Source organism: Necator americanus, chromosome X, assembly GCF_031761385.1.
Source record: "Necator americanus strain Aroian chromosome X, whole genome shotgun sequence".
Taxonomy (NCBI): Eukaryota; Metazoa; Nematoda; class Chromadorea; order Rhabditida; family Ancylostomatidae; genus Necator; species Necator americanus.
The window spans coordinates 17,692,630-17,711,050 of NC_087376.1; the positions used below are offsets into that span (position 1 = coordinate 17,692,630).

An 18,421-nucleotide genomic window follows, 5' to 3' on the forward strand; every position below is an offset into this window, starting at 1 on the left:
TGCGTTTCGAAAAAACGAAATCATAAGTTAGCCGAGGGACAAGTGTAAAATATGAAGTTCACTACACGGATGTAATGTAAGGTTCGTGATAAGAGAACCAAGAGAAATATTTCAGGTATTTTTTTTCCAGAGAAAAAAGTCTGCCCTTACGAAACAGTCATACCGCTTTTTTTTGCAACCTTTTGGTTTTTTTTTTCTTTTGGAATTCAGGTGGGAAAAACGGCATCTTCTCCATCTTTTTCCCGTCAAAAAAGAAAAAACGGCGAAGTCCTCAAAAGTCGAGATTTCGGCAAGTTCCCCTATTCCAGAAAAACGGGATGGCGTTCTAATGAACCACCCATATATTTGCATAGAGGGACTAAGAAGGGCTCCATATGCAAAATTTTCCCTTTACGGACCGTGGGGTTTTCTCAAAGTACAAATGGGAAAAATCCAAGAAAAAGTAGAAAAATTCTAACTTTTTCCTTACCTGAATTCCAAAAAGAAAAAAAAAACTAGGAGGTCGCAGAAAACACCGGCATGACTATTCTATAGGTTGTACCTTCCTCTACAAGATGCCATTTCCCTAGGTTTTCTTATCACGAACTTGTTTGCGATCTTTCAAACTTATCAATTGTTCTCCATATATCATTCTCCAAGGAAATAGAAAATACTTATGAAAATACCGAGTATGAGGGAAGAATTCTAATCAAGTGAGTGTCAGGATATGACATGCAACGTCGTCGTGAAGAAAAATTATATAGTAATGCACAACATGGTTATCATATACACCTTGATAAAAAGTGCCAGAGTAATGAAATGAAGTAAAAATTTCTCGAAATGTTGTGTAACAATTCAAAGAGTACTATTCTTTCGAAAACTGTCTTTTTTTTTCGCATAACTCGTTACATTCTATTCTCAGTATAAAGAATATCAGCAAAGTTGAAAACTCGCTCGGAAAGAGATGACAGAAGAAATCTTTGGAAGCTGACAGAAGCACAATAGCAATTAGAAGCATTGTTGGTGCACGAGTATTTATTAAGATGGCAGAATATCTCTTTTGTGAAAGGGGCTGTGCCACTTTTGTCAGTTGTACATGTTGCGCGACGTGATAAAGTGGTGCTTTCAAGAGGGGGTCCGTACAGTTTTGCAAGGTTGTATAAACCTGACTTCTATATATGAGCAAAAGTTACCTTTTTGGCTTCCGTACTTTTTTTTTTGCATTTTTCTTAATTTTACTGAAACCTTCCAGAGAGGTTCTGACGCATGTTAATTACGAATAATAGTCTTCTGAAGTTAAATGACCGGATTTCTTGAAACAAGTTTTTCTTATATTTCTTAGGGCGGGAATTGCGCACCCGGCTCCACTCTGACTGCACGAATGATGGCTCGAAACAGCCCTACAGCCATCCAAGCCTTTCATCCTTCCGGGGTTGATAAATTGGTACCAGACTTGTCTGGGAGGATAAAAACAGTGACTTGACACATCGGCTAGCCACCGCAAGTCATTGTAGAGGCCAGTTACATTTTCCTGAACCTTAAACGATTCTGAATTGAAGTGAACGTGGGGGCACATCTCAAGCGGATTGATTAACGCCAGGAACTTTATCCTTTACTTTATACACTGCATTCACAAAATTGTTGACGACGCACAATTCGCCAGAATTTCTTCGCAATCCTGTTGTTCTTCCAATCCCATTTATTTGAAAGATTTGAAGAAACATTTTTGTGATAACTAGTTTCTCGGTTTCACACCATTTTTTGGAGATTAGTAAAATGTCAGTCATAGTTATGTCCGTATTTCTGTCCGTCTTGATGTGTCTGTATGTATGTGTCTGTCTTTACGTTATCCTTCTACAAGGTAAGCGGCGCGTGTAGCACAGTCGGTATCGGTAAAAGGTGCGCTGCGGTCGCACGGACGATGGTCCGAAACCGCTCTGGTACCAACCAAACCCTTCATCTCTCTGCGCTCGATAAATTGGTACCAGGTCTGGGAGGATAAAAAAAAAAGGATAAATTGTCTGGGAGGATAAAAACACTGACTTGGTCAGTCGGCTGCTACCTGCAAGTCATTGTATAGGCAAACACGCGTTCCGAAACTCCAGCGGTTACGAATTGCACTAAAAACGCATCGGCGCATCTTAAATGGATTGATACGTCAGTAACTTTATCCTTTACTTTATCCTTTTTACTTTAGATTTCCACGTCAAAAGTCACGGCAATCTCCGATCGGTCGATGAGTCGATGAAATGAGGTAGATTAGCAGTTGCGGTGCAACAAGTTGCACCGCAACTGCTTTTGAGGTTGGCTAAACCTGACACGCAACAACAAGATAGATGGGGTATCTTACGAATCCCTTCAAATTCGAACGCGATAGCGCTAAACGAAGATTACCTAATCTTGCTTGCCGATGTTTTTGATTCTTTATGGAGATTCGACTGCTGGATTAAGGGACCGACATTATTGCTCCATTCAACTGAATATTGTAAAACTACTCCCCTTCTTCATAATTTCCTTTATTGTTATGTCTGTTAGCCTAGCGCTTGTTCTTATGCTCCTTTACACGAATTTCTAATTTACTAATCCCAGAGGCTGGAGAGCTTGGGTAACTCGGGCAGGTCTAACCAAATTCACCGTGCCCTAGGATTGATAATTGGAAAACGGCTACAGGCTGTGACAGGGAGACCGAGGAAAGCTTCCTCTCACATACGTACATATGGCTGATGAAGTGAAAAGAAATTAGAGTAAAAACTAGGACGTCCCCCCATGCGCTATCACGGGCATGGTGAGTGTGAAAAATATGTGCGACTCTCCAATGTTTAAGAAAAGACGCATCTAGGGGCAACTATGCGTATAGTTCTACGGTCTCATAACGTTGCCGAAGACCAACATCGCAGTATGGAAAGTCGGCACGTTGTCAGCAAGCAGTCGCACTAGAACGGCGCAGCGTGTGAAAATTGCTTCCTGCGCGGTGCAGAAGACAAAATGATCTGGTAGCAAGGCAATGCTCCTTTACACGAAGGGGATTGGCATGTCTTCAAAGTAATTTACGACTTCAGTTCAGATAGAAAATGCTTTCACTTCACCGTGACGATTTGTTTCCAATTGGAACGTTCCACAGCAGGAATTTCACACCAGACTATAATAATCCTAGCAAGATTTTCCATCATAGCCATTATCATATAGGGTGATAGCCTTGAACAAACCATTCTAGAAGTACCTTAGAGTCTAAAATTTCGTTCAGCATACAGTAGGATCGCTAATTCTTCGACAGAAGACGAAAAAGACGCAAATCCGCGTCCTTTTCTTTTTTTTTCATAGTTTGCTTCAATTTGATCTTTATTATAAGATCTACACATCAATAGACTCGTGAGCGCGAGCTCTACCGATTGAATGTAATTAGAACTTCCCCTACTATTAATTACCTGCGGGTACACATTAACAAGGCTGACTCCGAGATAATTGCGCCTCAAGGATATACGATTTTTGACGTGGACATATTTTTCGAAAAGTGAAATGATGGTTACATATTCGTAATCTACATAATATTGCGAACAATTTGATATCTCTCGCAGCTATAACTCCATGACCCTGAAGATTTTGTAAATTTCTCTGAAGTGACATGTTTGAATTCCAGGAAGGACCGACATTACCATCTTAAAAATTGTTTCCTTACAAAATATGCAAGAAAACTACTTCTTGTAAGAGGACCTCATCTCTTGGTTTTCCAGCTCAACGGGATTTTCTGTTGTCTTTTTTTGCAGCTAAAATTACAACTTCAGTATTTTAAATTTTTTACTCTGATTTTTGACACTTCGTGAATCGCTAACAAATTAGGTTTGCCATCTGTCGGCACAGTACAATAGAGAACCGTCCTGTCCTATAACCTTTTTTCCCATTTCTTCCTTAATATGTTTCAGCTGCGGAGAGTATTGAACCTGCAAAGATATAGAACTTTTTATGTGTTTTTACGTACGTTTTTACTTTTTATCTGTTGAAAACTTATTTTTTGCGGTTTATTGGAAGTTTCTCTAAATATCAAGTGGACATGTTTTTTTTTTTCAGTAAAAAGAGATCTATTGAATGGTGTCGATCTCAAAAAATTCTATATCTTTTCAATTTCCATCACAAGTTACTTCAGCCTCTGTAGAAGGTTGTTGTCATCTAGGCACGCCGACCCACCAGATACCTTAGGTCACACATCGAGCTACGGCTGTGTTACCGCATTGATTACTACATTTGAAAAGAGTAGAATAACTGCACAGGAGAATGTTATACCTGCAGAGCGATATTCTTCATAATTGTCTGTTTTATCTCTTTTTTTATTTACATTACTTCTTTTTGTTTTACCTGCATTCTTCGCTCTTCGATATTAAAGTGAAGTCATCAAGTCAAAGAAATAATTTTATTTAAACAAATCTTTCTACGACGACTGGAAAGGAGCAATGGAATGACGAAGAAAATAGAAGAATCAGTGAAGTAGAAATCTGAATAGAACTACCGAGATGATGGATTCAAAATTACGTCAAGAATCAGCAGCTCAGAAAGACAGAGCCCCGCTTTCATTATCACAATTTTCAATTTCAAAGGTTTGCAAAGTTTTTTTTTTTTTTTTTTTTTTTTGCAATTTCCACAAATGAAGCAGACTATCTCGAAAAAATTCGTTTTGTAAAAAGAACATTCATCTGTAGTTATTCTACTCTTTTCAAATGTAGTAATCAATGCGGTAACACAGCCGTAACTCGATGTGTGTTCTAAGGTATTTGGGGGGTCGGCGTGCCTAGATGACAACAACCTTCCATAGAGGCTGAAGTAACTTGTGATGGAAATTGAAAAGATACAGAATTTTTTGAGATCGACACCATTCAATAGATCTCTTCTTACTGAAAAAAAACATGTCCACTTGATATTTAGAGAAACTTCCAATAAACCGCAAAAAATAAGTTTTCAACAGATAAAAAGTAAAAACGTACGTAAAAACACATAAAAAGTTCTATATCTTTGCAGGTTCAATACTCTCCGCATCTGAAACATATTAAGGAAGAAATGGGAAAAAAGGTTATAGGACAGGACGGTTCTCTATTGTACTGTGCCGACAGATGGCAAACCTAATTTGTTAGCGATTCACGAAGTGTCAAAAATCAGAGTAAAAAATTTAAAATACTGAAGTTGTAATTTTAGCTGCAAAAAAAGACAACAGAAAATCCCGTTGAGCTGGAAAACCAAGAGATGAGGTCCTCTTACAAGAAGTAGTTTTCTTGCATATTTTGTAAGGAAACAATTTTTAAGATGGTAATGTCGGTCCTTCCTTTAATTCAAACATGTCACTTCAGAGAAATTTACAAAATCTTCAGGGTCATGAGTTATAGCTGCAAAAGATATCAAATTGTTCGCAATATTATGTAGATTACGAATATGTAACCATCATTTCACTTTTCGAGAAATATGTTCATGTCAAAAATCATATATCCTTGGGCCGCAATTATCTCGGAATCAGCCTTGTTAACGTGTACCCGCAGGTAATTTTTTCAGAAACTGTTTCCCTGATAGTTTTTGAAAGTTCTAATTGCATTCAATCGGTAGAGCTCGTGCTCACGAATCTATTGATGTGTAGATCTTATAATAAAGATCAAATTGAGGCAAGCTATGTTAAAAGATGAAAAAGACGCGGATTCGCGTCTTTTTCGTTTTCTGTCGAAGAATTAGCGATCCTACTGTATGTGAGTAGCGAACGCTTATTATTTGTTTGAAATCGATCGTGATGCATGCATCGCATAGTTCTTTGTCTATTCAACATAACTTCGTATGCCAAAACCAAAATCTTTAGATCACTTGTTCGTTTTTAGTTGGTAGAGACATGAGCCTGGGATTCGGTGATATACAAGAGGGAAACAATCTACCATGCCGACGAGGATATTCTGTTGATATGCTTTATCAAGAGCTGATGGTCTCATCTGGGCTGCTCACAATTGGAGGTAAATAGACAATCAGATAATTCCATGATCCCTACGTTTCCATATTAAATTGGTTTGACAAAGTCTAGCCAAATATCTCGGCTGTTTCAGTTTGCTGCCAGTTTTTGTTATCGATATGTGCATGTATGCTATGCTATAATATGCTAAAGTCGGGTTAAAACAACACGAATCACGAGTGTGGTTGCATGCATCTGCGTACGCGCTCGAAACACCGCGGTGAAGGCAGCAGTTGGGACCGATGTGGAGCTGCTGCAAACTGGCTGCAGCGATGGGTGGTGCCAGCAAGGGTTTCACCACGCTCTTAATCGCTACGCTCCACCGAAGCGCCTCGAGAGAAGCCGCAGACATGGAGCATGTACGCAGTTGCGTACATGCTCCATGTCGTCTTGACCCTACTATATGTATGCGATGTATGCGTGCATGTTTGCAGTGTATGTATGTATGTATGTCTGCGATATATGTATCCGACATATCTCTGCAATATATTTAGGCGCCAGTGGCTGCCCTGCGGCAAACAACCTCAAGAAAGAACCTTAATGTGACATAGACCAGAAAACGATTCTGCTTTGTTGTTAGTCAGATCTACTTTAAATTGCTCTCCCCGACCCACTGTGGACGCTAAAACGTACGTTACTCAACTCCAGAAGCTGGCGAATGCTTTTCGCCAGGAATGCTTGAGGGGATGTGCGACAATGTCTCTATTTCACGACAACGTCCGTCCTCATGTTTTCAAGCTAACCCGACAGAATATTGCCGGTCTCGGAAAGGAAATGCTATTCTATGCTGCTTATTACCCAGATTTGGCTTCTTTCGACTGCTACCTGCTTTACGCCCTAAAGCAGCATCTTCGCGAAAAGAAATCCAACTATTAATTAGAATTCGTAACTGACGTCTCCAACTTCTATGAATTGCAGTCACCACAGTTGTAGACTTCGAGAATCGCAAAAATACACACACACACACACACACACACACACACACACACACACACACACACACACACACACACACACACACACACACACACACACACACACACACACGCACACGCACACGCACACGCACACATACACACACACATACACATATATATACATACATACATACATACATACACACACATGAGAGAGTTATTGCATATGCTGATCACGAATAATCAGTCGATGTCACATCATTGTACCTAAACGACGCCGCGATGCAAACTGTTTAAAAACTCGCACAACATCGAACTTCCTTAAATGCGTACGGATTAAGCATAAGGAAGATCAAATCTGTTCAAGATGCTGATAAAGAAATGGTTCAACTGCTTTATAATCCTGCGGCTGGAAAAAACGATTGATAGCTTAGAGACCTTATAAACAGAATGAAGTCTGGTATCTTGCCATAGCTCTCTCTTTAACTTCCCAACAAGCAGCACTCTAACATTAGGTTCATGGCGTAGAAACCTATAGAAGACCGGTTTTGATGGTTTGCTTATATGGCAGATGGCACATGGAAGACTACACGCCGTCACGCCACACGTGGCAAATGGCTCTGATTCAGTAACCTTGATCAGTAACTAAGTAAGTAAGTAACTTGACGTTCAAAATTTCCTTTCGCGATGCGCAGCCCTCTCCTAACATTCTGCTGTTCCGGTACACGAAGATAGGTAGTGCAAGAAATGCGCTTGATTATTCAGGTTTGAGGTGCTAGTGCGGAAGCTTTGAGATAAAGGCGTAGATTCACATCTGACTTGAATTCGGACGGTCGAATTTCTGCTTTATTTTATGGTATGATTTGTATTTCTTGGGGAATAATTCTTTGAAGTGCATCCTTGCTGTGGTTGCTGTTGAACGTTGTGGAAAAGGTCAACATTTTGCCCAGCCTTCAGAAGTAGTTACGGAAAACCATCCTTGCTTCTTGCACATTGTGAGGACACCGTCTGATCGTCTTATCCACGTTGTTTCTGAAGATGCTACCATATTCTAACTGGAAAAGTACCTCTGTTCGTAAAAGAGAGTTCGAGAACGCGTAGATTCACATCTAAGTTGAATTCGGACGGTCAAATTTCTGTTTTTTTTTTGTTTTATTTTATAGTATGATTTGTATTTTTGGATAATGGTTTTTTGAAAAGGTACAGGTTCCCAAGGAATGATTATTTCTGGTTTATTGATGAATGGAACTGATTGTGCGTTGCAGTACGTAATCGTATTCTAGTTGCAAAGTCACTTTTTACGGAAGTTTTATTAACTATATAAGCTGAACTATGTGTGTTTGTATGTCATTTCTTTTCTTTGAGCCCTAACACTGAAATATATCCATCGATTCAGATGACCTCACTAAAATGATTTCCATGAATCCTTTTGTAATGACGTAACTAAATCGGCCAGCGGGTGTTAATGCATAACGTGGCTATCCGCATCTTCGCCGCGGTGTGTCGTGCTTGTACACATCCGACTCTATGCTGTTCGATCTTCAGATAGAGTTCGCATGGAATTTACCCATCGGCCGCTATTCCATAAGCAGTGAAATTTTACATCTTGACTGAACTGCCTGTCAACGCCAAGTGCCTTCGGATCTTCCTTCACCACCTCCGTGAACATAGTTTAGTTTATATAATTAATAAAACTTCCGTAAAATATGACTTTTCAACTAGATTACGATCATGTACTGCAAAACACAATCAGTTCCGTTCATCAGTAAAACAGAAATAATCGCTAATCCTTGGGAACCTGTACCTTTTCAAAAAACCATTATCCAAAAATACAAATCATACTGTAAAATAAAGCAGAAATTTGGCCGTCCGAATTCAACTTAGATGTGAACCTACGCTTTCTCGAACTCGCTTTTACGACCAGAGGTACATTTCCAGTTAGGATATGGGAGCATCTTCAGAACAACTTGGACAAAACGATCATACGGTCTCCTCACAATGTGCAAGAAGCAAAGATGGTCTTCCGTAACTACTTCTAAAGGCCGGGCAAAATGTTGACCTTTTCCACGTGTCATCTGCCAGCGCACCATGTCCCAGTGAAGTTCTTCATTATGGTCAAAAGCAGCCTAACAGCCGTCCTCGGTAATTCCTGGTTTCCACGAAGGATAGCTTTTTATGGAGAAGAATTATAATAGCGAGTCTCTACGAGATTCCAGCATTTCTACGCTAATTCCATCGTCTCTTCTCCATTCTTAATTTCTTGAATACAGACGGGAACCTCCGACTTCGTCGGTGGTTTTTCGCTGATCGCGAATGCATGTCTGTCTTTGGGCGTGCACGAGTTCAGGGACTGACGGCGCTTGTTGGTTCAGCAAAATGGTAAAATGCTCCCTCTAAGTGGACAAGGTTGCTTTCCCGACTGTGACTCCGCTGGCTGTGTTCAGGACAGGCGAACACCTCTTCATCTTGCCGCTATACTGTCTTAGCTGAGTATAGGCTTTTCTCGGTTTCCTGTCCTACCACGCCTTCTCAAGCTCCTTCGCCCTTGATGTGCATTCGTTTTCACGATCACGTTTCAGCTGACGGTGCAACTTCCTTCTCAGACGCTTCTCCTGGCTTAAGTCACCAGTTGTGCGGGAAACGCATACAGAATTGTACATGGATATTGTCTCCGCAGATGCAAAGGCATACTTCTTTCTTGGTGTTAAGACCGGGAGCGTTTTCTTTGCAGTGCCCTGAATGCATTTAGTGAAAGAGTCAGCGTCATGCACTCTCTTCCTTGTCTGTACTCCGATATTGATCGACACTCGTTGGCGGAACTTCTTTCTGCATTCTTCGCTTTTCAGACCTGTCATGTCGAGCTTCGGTTGATTTTGAGCTCCCCGATACCTTTTCTGGAACCGCACCATAAAGCTGAGAAGAACTAGGTGGTGGTCGGAATCGAACGCGACGTCCCAGACAGCTCTAGATTTTCGGATGTCTGATAAGGAGATGTTCTTTGTCAGAACGTAATCCAGTTGAACCTCAAGAGTAGGCATCTTCCGCTTTCACTGCTCTTCTGGCATTGATGGGGTAGTCCCATGCCATGTAAGCTGATGGCGTCGATTATTCCTTCTAAACGTGGATGCAGTGATGATTTTCGTCTGCTCGCAAAGACCTATCAGACGATTATTGTCGTTGGACGTTTGCTTCGTGGGATAGAACCATTTCCCAAGCACATTGGACTGTTGTTCAGGTCCCATCTTTGCCTTCGCATCAATTCCGACAATTACGGTCTGCTGGCTTAATATCTTATATATGAACGTATTCACTTCATCACACTTTTGTAATATTTCACTTTTCAGTTATCTAAGGCAAGATATAAAACACAGAGAAGGAATGTGCAAGGGTGAATGCAGAATACAAATTCTTGCACCCAATTTTTAGTCATCTCGATGGCTTTCTAGGTTTCACTGAAAAGTATGAAGATGGATTTTTTGTACGGAGTTTAGGTTATACGCAGTTGTTCTTTTTAAATAAGGACGAAAGCGGATAAAACTAGCATAGTGGCTCCAGTTCTGGGGTAATAGTTGCAGTTGTACTCGTCTTGTCATAGCAGTTCACGATGACACATTCGCAGAAATCAAAAACGAGCAAGTCAAAGAATTAACTCTAAAGGAACCATTTTAGCATCACATACATATGTGCATGTATGCATCAAACTACATAAAGCTCGGTGCAGCTGCGCAAGCAGCTGTGCTCGAGGCGGTGCAGGAGAGTGTGACGGTTAAAAGTGACAGAATGGTATAGTCATAGACAGCAAACTCCTATGTTTTGTCTACTGAGACTGCATAACATGTTGTTTAGGAAGCACCTTTTCATTGTGCATCCTGAACCTAAATAACCAGTGTTTCATTCACGATTTAACCGTAAAACCACACCAATTCCTTAGATGAAATGTCACCGCCATTTTGTCTCACTTCCTTCATAATCAGCTGATTTTATTTCACTACAACATTATGTTATACCTGTATTTAGAAGAATTCTAAAAGAGTTGCAATGTATTACAATCACAGCGCACGGATCTACCTCATTAGAGGGACCAAAGTCAGTTATTCACGAGGCTACGTGGCCCGTTCCAAGGGAGCGGATAGGGAGCTAACGGACCAAAAGCCACATTGTGCCTGCCCTGAGACGGAGGTGGATTCAAGGCATGCGCTCCCTGTTCCAGTTGTGCCAGGACCGGCTCATAATACTATTGCATCTCGCACGTCGGTCTGCCCAAAAGCTCGCAATCAAGTGCCTGCGACGTGCAAGGGAGGCGGTTTGTGGTCGCCTCCAACGAATAAGCTCCACCTGCTTACTCTGGGAGGATCCAAAGTCCCGCCGCAAGACCCCGTAGGCGTGCAACCTGCCCATCAGTTATAAAATTAACAGCAAAGTACAAAAATTGGAAGGAGTCTCTTGACTCTGGAGGAAGGCCTGGTACGGCAGCGCCGGAAAGACGTGGGTGCAAGAGTCATCTAGGCTTCTAAAACGGAAAAGGACTAGGATGTCCATCTGTACATACAAGGCACATATACTTGCATTGGAAGTGCTCATTAAAATACTGATTACACAAACCTGAACCTGGGTTAAGTACGACGTCATTGGACTGACGGAGACGAGTCGACGCCACTTACTGGACGCCGCATGTGACACTGTAGAAGGACTTTTCTTAGGAATATGCGATAGTAGGAGCTGCTGGAATTGGTGTCCTTGTCATCACGAACATGACGATGAAAATCGACACTTCCGAACAACTAATGACTGGAATCGCACTTTATGGATGAGAAGATATGGTTCAACGCAAGCTTTGTCTATTTTCGTCGTTTGCGTTCCATCACCAAACTACGGAGAAGAAAGACGTCAAAGCTTTCTACATTGACCTGGAAGTTCTACAGAGAAGATCGTATCTTCTATAAGGTCACAGTTGTAGACATCAACGCCAATGTGACCCCAGAAGAACTCCTGAAGAACTTCACATCGGAACCAACGGCTTTCAATTTAATGAACAGGGAGAGAAACTCACCGAGTTTATCATGACGACTAAAACATTGGAACCCGCTATTCCAGAAGCCCTCCGCTCTACGCTGCACAAAGGAGTCACCCGGTGGAGGGCACCGTAATGAAATACATCACATCTTCGTCAGTAAAAGGTTCTGCCTGACGGATGTCGCTGTTGTACCAAAGTTTTATACAGGACCGGAACATCGGCTTATTCGAGAAAAATTTTCTTTCACGCGGAGAGGAGGGAAAGCGGCGAAGTTTACAAAGCGAATTCCCATAACCATCATCGACTGGAGCTCTTCGCTTCGCTTGTCGGCTTTTAAGAGTATACCGTCATGGGCAACATCGACGACGAATATGAACGGCTTGTAGGACATCTTCACGACTGTACGAAGAATTTTTAAATCATGAAGGATTGCCTGTTCTTCCGAAACTCTAGATCTAATATGTCAGCGTGGGGCAGCACGAACCGCAGGGAAAAAAAGAACTCACGTCCGTGTTCGCAAGGCTTTGCAAAGAGGCGAAAAAGGAAGACCTTGAAGAGTGAAGAGCAGAAGTGTTGGCTGAAGCTGCAGAGGCGGGACAGAGCATTCACCACGCCCGTCGGGACTTCGTCAATAGTAAAACAGTGCTGACTGCTCTCCGGACCCCAGATGGAACAACTACAGCATCGAGAAGGGGAATGGAAGAGGTCATTCACGTCTTCTACTCAGATCTCTTTGACGGCCACGTGCACTTGCCTTCTCACCATCTGAGGTGGACATGTCATTCCAGGGGTCCTCCCTTCCGAAGCCCAACATGCCATCATGTCAGTGAAGAATCGTACTTTACCCGGTCCAGACAGAACCAAGCTTGAACATCGGAAGTACCTACAGCCTGTCCTCATCAACACAATGGCGAGGCTCTTCGCTCATCTGTCGGAATGCCATTTTCCTAAGCAATGGAAAACCAGCAAGGTCGTGCTGTTGTATAAGAAGGGAAACCCGCGGTGACTAATGCCGAATCTGCTTACTGTCTGCCACCTACAAGCTCTTCACAAGAGTAATCCTAAACAGGATAGAAAGAACTTTAGATGAAGGACACTCATGCGAGCAATCAGGGTTTTCAAAAGGGTTCACTACGACTGACCACATACACACTTCAAAACTCGTAGAAGCACAACGAGGTTACAAGATGCCGCTGTGTCTCACTGTCCTCCACTTGAAGAAAGCTTACGACGGGTGACACAATCTCACCCGAAATGTTCAGCGCCACTCTCGAGCATTTTCGCAATGCGAGGATTGGAATGCGATAACATGGGAGTGAAAGTTGACGACTGGCACTAACACTTATTTCGTTTTGCTGTTGACATCGTTCTGGTAACATCAAGCATGAATTAGGCGGAACGAATCCTGGTTGAGTTAGATAAAACGTGTAAGATCTGTCTTCAACTGAACATGGACAAAACGATGTTCATGAGGAATGGATGGGTTTTTGATGCTCCATTTACGCTCAGCTGAACGAATATATCCGAATGCTCTAGCTATGTATATTTAAGTCGCGAAATGAACATAATGACCTCCGAGCTGGACATATAAGAGCATCGAGGATGTGGTGAAGGGGACTAAGAACATCCGGCTCCTTGCTCACCTCTTCAACACCACCGTTTTTCCTGTTTTGACCTACTCTTCAGAAACCTGGACGTCTTACAAGCAGGAGGAAAATGATCGGGGTCTTAGAACGCGCAGTCGAAAGGTTATGGTAGGTGTATCCTGCTTCACACAGTTGAATGACGGGATTTGAAGTTCTTTCCTACATCAGCGATGAAAGATTAGAGACGCCGCCGCGTTTGCGAAGGGAAGTGAAATGAGGTGGGCTGGGCAAGTGTATTTTTTTGCAGCGACAACCATGGGGCCACAGCCGTGAGCGACTTAATTCCATGCGATATTAAACGCACTTCAGGAAAACCCCGACCCGATGAACAGATATTTTTACGAAGTCCTTCAAGGAAAAATACGATGCTCTTCGAGTCCCTCGAAGAAGGGAAGCCACTGGACAACCATTGCGCGTGATTGGGACAAATAGAAGTATTACTGCTGCCCCCTCGAGCAACTGGATGAACGACGTGAGCCCAGGTGATGGAAGTTGTACATCGCATTCATCACATCATCCCACTATAAATCGAAAATTTGTTCATCCGTTTATCCGTTTCACACAATTCTTACTATAGCTCAAAAGCCAACTCAGACCTGGGAAAATGTCGTGCCAGGTATCTTCCATACACCCACACTGTACATCGCGCAGGCTGAAAGAATGTCGAAGAAGAGCCGGCAATGAAGGGCAACATATTAGTTCTAGTTTCTTTTCCTAGTTTGGGAATTTGCAGGAAAATATGGAGTATGGAATGCAGAATACAAGCGTAACCCTGCTCAATTTCCCTTAATCGTCGTGAAAAGTGGCGTGAGAAAGGGCTTTAGTTCCTTTGAGGTACTTTGGAAAGAGCCACTCTTGTAGACACACCGGTTCCCTCAACAGACTACTCACTAGTTTTACTTGAATAGGCTTCTGATTAGACCTCTTTTTTCGATTGTTCGCTCGAGGATGCAGTGCACAATGGTGGCGCATTCCAACTTACCAAAGAAAGAACGAACGCCGTTTTGAAAACGATTAGGGTAAATTGAGTGGGACCACGCTCATATTCGTAATCTACTCTCCATACCTTGTATTTTCGCACAGAAATATAATCTTGCTACATATGCGGATCAAAATTTTTGCATGTTGCGAAATTTGCAATTTCTTTTGAAGACAATCTGTGTGTCACAAACGTGACCATAGATCATAAAAATGGAGAAGTAAGAAAAATATCTTTACGCTCGGTGGGTATGCTCAAACAAAGAGCATTTGAATAACAGGCAATGAATGAGAGTTGCACTCTCGCGCAGCAGGCGTATCTGGTGTGCAAAAACTACTCGAGCACAATCAGATTGCGAGAGCAACATTGTGCCGACAGCAGACAAAGAACTTGGACCGTATATAAACGGTCCAAGAGTGTTTATTGCTCAGAGCATAGTCGAGCATTCGCCTAAAGCATCTCCTTTTCTCTTGCCTCCCTTCTTGTGAACCCAAGTGTGCCTACATATTTTTACCTCCCTTTTTGTGATGCTTGTATTTTATGCATTTCTGTTTATGTATTTCTGTGTGTGCATTATTATATCACGTCTGCTATTTTACATTCGCCATGTAACGTGCCTCTGATGTTGGTGTATATTGTACGTGATAAATAAAAGTTTAATTACCCAAGTTTGAGGCTTATTCACGTGGCATCTAACAAACAACTGAACCACCGCTGATTCATTGTGGACTTCCTCTGTGATTTGGTAATCGAAGATTTTTATGTGCGAATTGCATTCTCCCACTAGTATCTGCACTAAAAATAGTGTTTGTAGCGTGAGAGGCTGGCTATGTCAACAGCACGCGCTTATACGTATAGCGGGGTCAAAACGACATGAAGCACGTATGCAATTTCTTACGCGGCTTCTCTCGAGGCGATTCGGTGGAGCATAGCGGCTAGGGGCGTGGTTAAACCTTTGCTGGCACCATCCATCGATGCAGTTTTTCACGGTCCCAACTCGGTTCCAACTGCTGCATCCACTGCGCCGTTTCCAGCGCGAAATGCATCGCAACTACACTCGTGATTCATGTCGTTTTGACCCGACCATAGATACCCGGTATACATACATATTGGAGAATGTTTTTTTTTGTGTACAGCAGTTGTCTGTAGGGATAGATGTGCCACCAGTTTCAGGAAAAACGCGACGCGTAGCCGTCGAAGACTTACATTTTGTAGCTGAACTGGGCCAAGGAAGTTGTGGGCACGTGTCGAAAATGCAATACAATGATAATGTGATGGCAGTGAAGGTTGTTTTTCTCACCTTTTGGTGTACGAAAAATTGCGAGTTAACTGTACAAAGCTAGAAAGTGAGGCAGTATTTTCTGAATATATTATTCGAATTTGTTATTCTGTTTGTTTTTGATGTTTTAATTCGCCAATCAAACCATATGTGCCTTATCAAGTGTAGGCGATTAATGGCGACAAACAAAAACTAGGATACGATGTTACGCAAAGGTATTTACTTTCCAGGTAATGCCCAGGAGTAACAATCCTGTAGAAAATAATAGAATCATAATGGATCTTCGAATATTATCACGAGCATATGATTGCCCTCATATTGTCCACTCGTACGGGTACATAATCACAGAGGTAATTATTCTTTTTAAGTACAATTTTCGACCTATCACGAGTACTACAAACACAGTCTAACACGCTTACCACCAGCAACCTTTAGACGAAATAGTGTTGTTTACTACAACTGGTTCACTGGCACAGTTCCTTTTCTACTAGTTTGAACCTCATATTCGCTCTCATTTTACAGCAGTCGAAGAGCATCCTTACCAACACATCTTTCTGCACGTCGTATTTTATACACCATTGTTATGTTTAAAATGTTGAAAGTTCCTTCTATTCCAATGAAGACAAGATTTGCCGCTTGAAAGCAGTTCAGATTGCGTTTTGCAAATTTCACTCTCCTTGAAAGCAATTTTCCTCGATACCTGTCTCCTTTCGCTTGCTCTAGTAATAATTGCATTAATCGTATGAAAAGCATAAAGAATAAAGTTTTTGGCGTATCAATCCGCTTAGGATGCGCCTACCCGCTTTAGTGCAATTCGTAAAAGTTGAGGTTTTGGAATGCGTCTTGGCATATACAATGAATTGCAGAACCACCCAATCATCAAGTCGACGTTTTTACCCTTCTGGGCAAGTTTGGTACTAGTTTATCGACTCCGGAGGGGAGAAAGACTTGGTTTTCATTAGGGCGGTTTAGATCTATCGAACGTGCGGCCACCGTGGATCTCTTGTTAACTGCTTAAAGGCATCACCCCACGAATCTGAGGTGGTACGGATTTCAGGTGGAGTATTCGTATACGGGATCGTAGATTATGGAGGGGTGGGTGATTCCATCCATTTCTTGCTAATTGGCGTGAAAAACGGCCCGGAAGATGCGGTGTGTGCACACGGCTGACGCGCTCCGATCGAACTCTTTGTAGAAAATAGCGCGCCGGAACACTCGTATCTTCCGGGCCATTTTCTGCGGTAATTAGTAAGAAATGGAACTACCCTTCTCTCCATAATTTACTATCCCCTATAAGAATACTCGACCTGAAATCTTTACCTCAGATTCGTGGGGTTATGCCTTTAACTTGTTAACAGAAAATCCAGCAACAAGAAAAGAATAGAATGAGAATGATCAGGGATTAATCACGCGAACGGTAGGGGCAAGGGACGATTTAGTAATAAAAAAGACATAAGCTCAAGAGAGTGACAATTAAGACCCTTGGAAAATGTGAAAGTGTAGGTAAGTTATTATGCAAAAATTAGTGACTTCCATTCACATCAGTCAGCAAGATGCCCCCTTAACAGAATTCGTAGGTACAGCACCGCAGTTTGCCAAGCGGGTATAGCGGCTCATCCAGCTCAACCGGTGATTACAAAAATTAAGCACTAATGTTTATAGGCTAGACAAAGAAGTAGAGGGGAATACCAAACAGTGCAGAGCAAAGGTTCAAACAAAAGGTTAGAGGAAATACACATTATACTGATCCCTGCTTGAAAAAATTAAAGCAGATAGGAGAAAAGCGTAAAGTTGAAAAGAAGAACCAATCAAGCTACTATTAACATAAATAGTAGAACAAAATGCAACACCCAAGACGAAACAAAGGCACCATATAGCACCACAAAGGCATATATATATAACGGATAAAATAAAGGAGTGTAAAGTGTCTGGCGTTAATCAATCCGCTTGAGATGTGCCCCCACGTTCACTTCAATTCAGAATCGTTTAAGGTTCAGGAACATGTAATTGGCCTCTACAATGACTTGCGGTGGCTAGCCGATGTGTCAAGTCACTGTTTTTATCCTCCCAGACAAGTCTGGTACCAATTTATCGACCCCGGAAGGATGAAAGGCTTGGATGGCTGTAGGGCTGTTTCGAGCCATCGTTCGTGCAGTCAGAGTGGAGCCGGGTGCGCAATTCCCGCCCTTAGAAATATAAGAAAAACTTATTTTAAGAAATCCGGTCATTTAACTTCAGACGACTATTATTCGTAATTAACATGCGTCAGAACCTCTCTGGAAAGTTTCAGTAAAATTAAGAAAAAATACACAAAAATCACCACAGTAAAATGTTTTGCTTGAAGTTCTTCAGTATTAGCAATCAGGACATGCGGTAACTTTTTTAACATTCCTTCATTAGACCTAAGAAGAAATGCAAGACAAGTAGACAAAATTGATTGAATTGCGCAAAGTTGTTATCGTACTTGTAACCAACATATACAAGAACCATTAAGCAAGGCTTTTTTTATATAATCGGTTATATAAAGCTTGGTCGATTTCGACCCATCCGAGGGGATTTTCGTTCGGGACCCCTGCCATTCCAACATATATATATATATATATATATATATATATATATATATATATATATATATA

The 18,421-nt window shown here is 41.8% G+C and overlaps 1 protein-coding gene across 2 annotated transcripts; it reads left to right on the forward strand.

Annotated features, from left to right (window-relative positions):
- Positions 1 to 5,635: 5,635 nt before the first annotated feature.
- RB195_023865 (uncharacterized protein) lies at positions 5,636 to 17,543 on the forward strand (the record flags this gene model as incomplete). Of its 2 annotated transcripts, XM_064211441.1 has the most annotated exons (5): positions 5,636 to 5,699; positions 5,826 to 5,954; positions 15,680 to 15,792; positions 16,016 to 16,135; positions 17,448 to 17,543. In XM_064211441.1, 5 exons carry the CDS (start codon positions 5,636 to 5,638, stop codon positions 17,541 to 17,543), a joined length of 522 nt encoding a protein of 173 aa, XP_064067322.1. The 2 variants fall into 2 exon arrangements, with proteins under 2 accessions (XP_064067322.1, XP_064067323.1); XM_064211442.1 differs by lacking the exons at positions 5,636 to 5,699; positions 17,448 to 17,543 and adding an exon at positions 16,308 to 16,425 and having other exon boundaries at positions 5,837 to 5,954; positions 16,016 to 16,119.
- Positions 17,544 to 18,421: the final 878 nt, after the last annotated feature.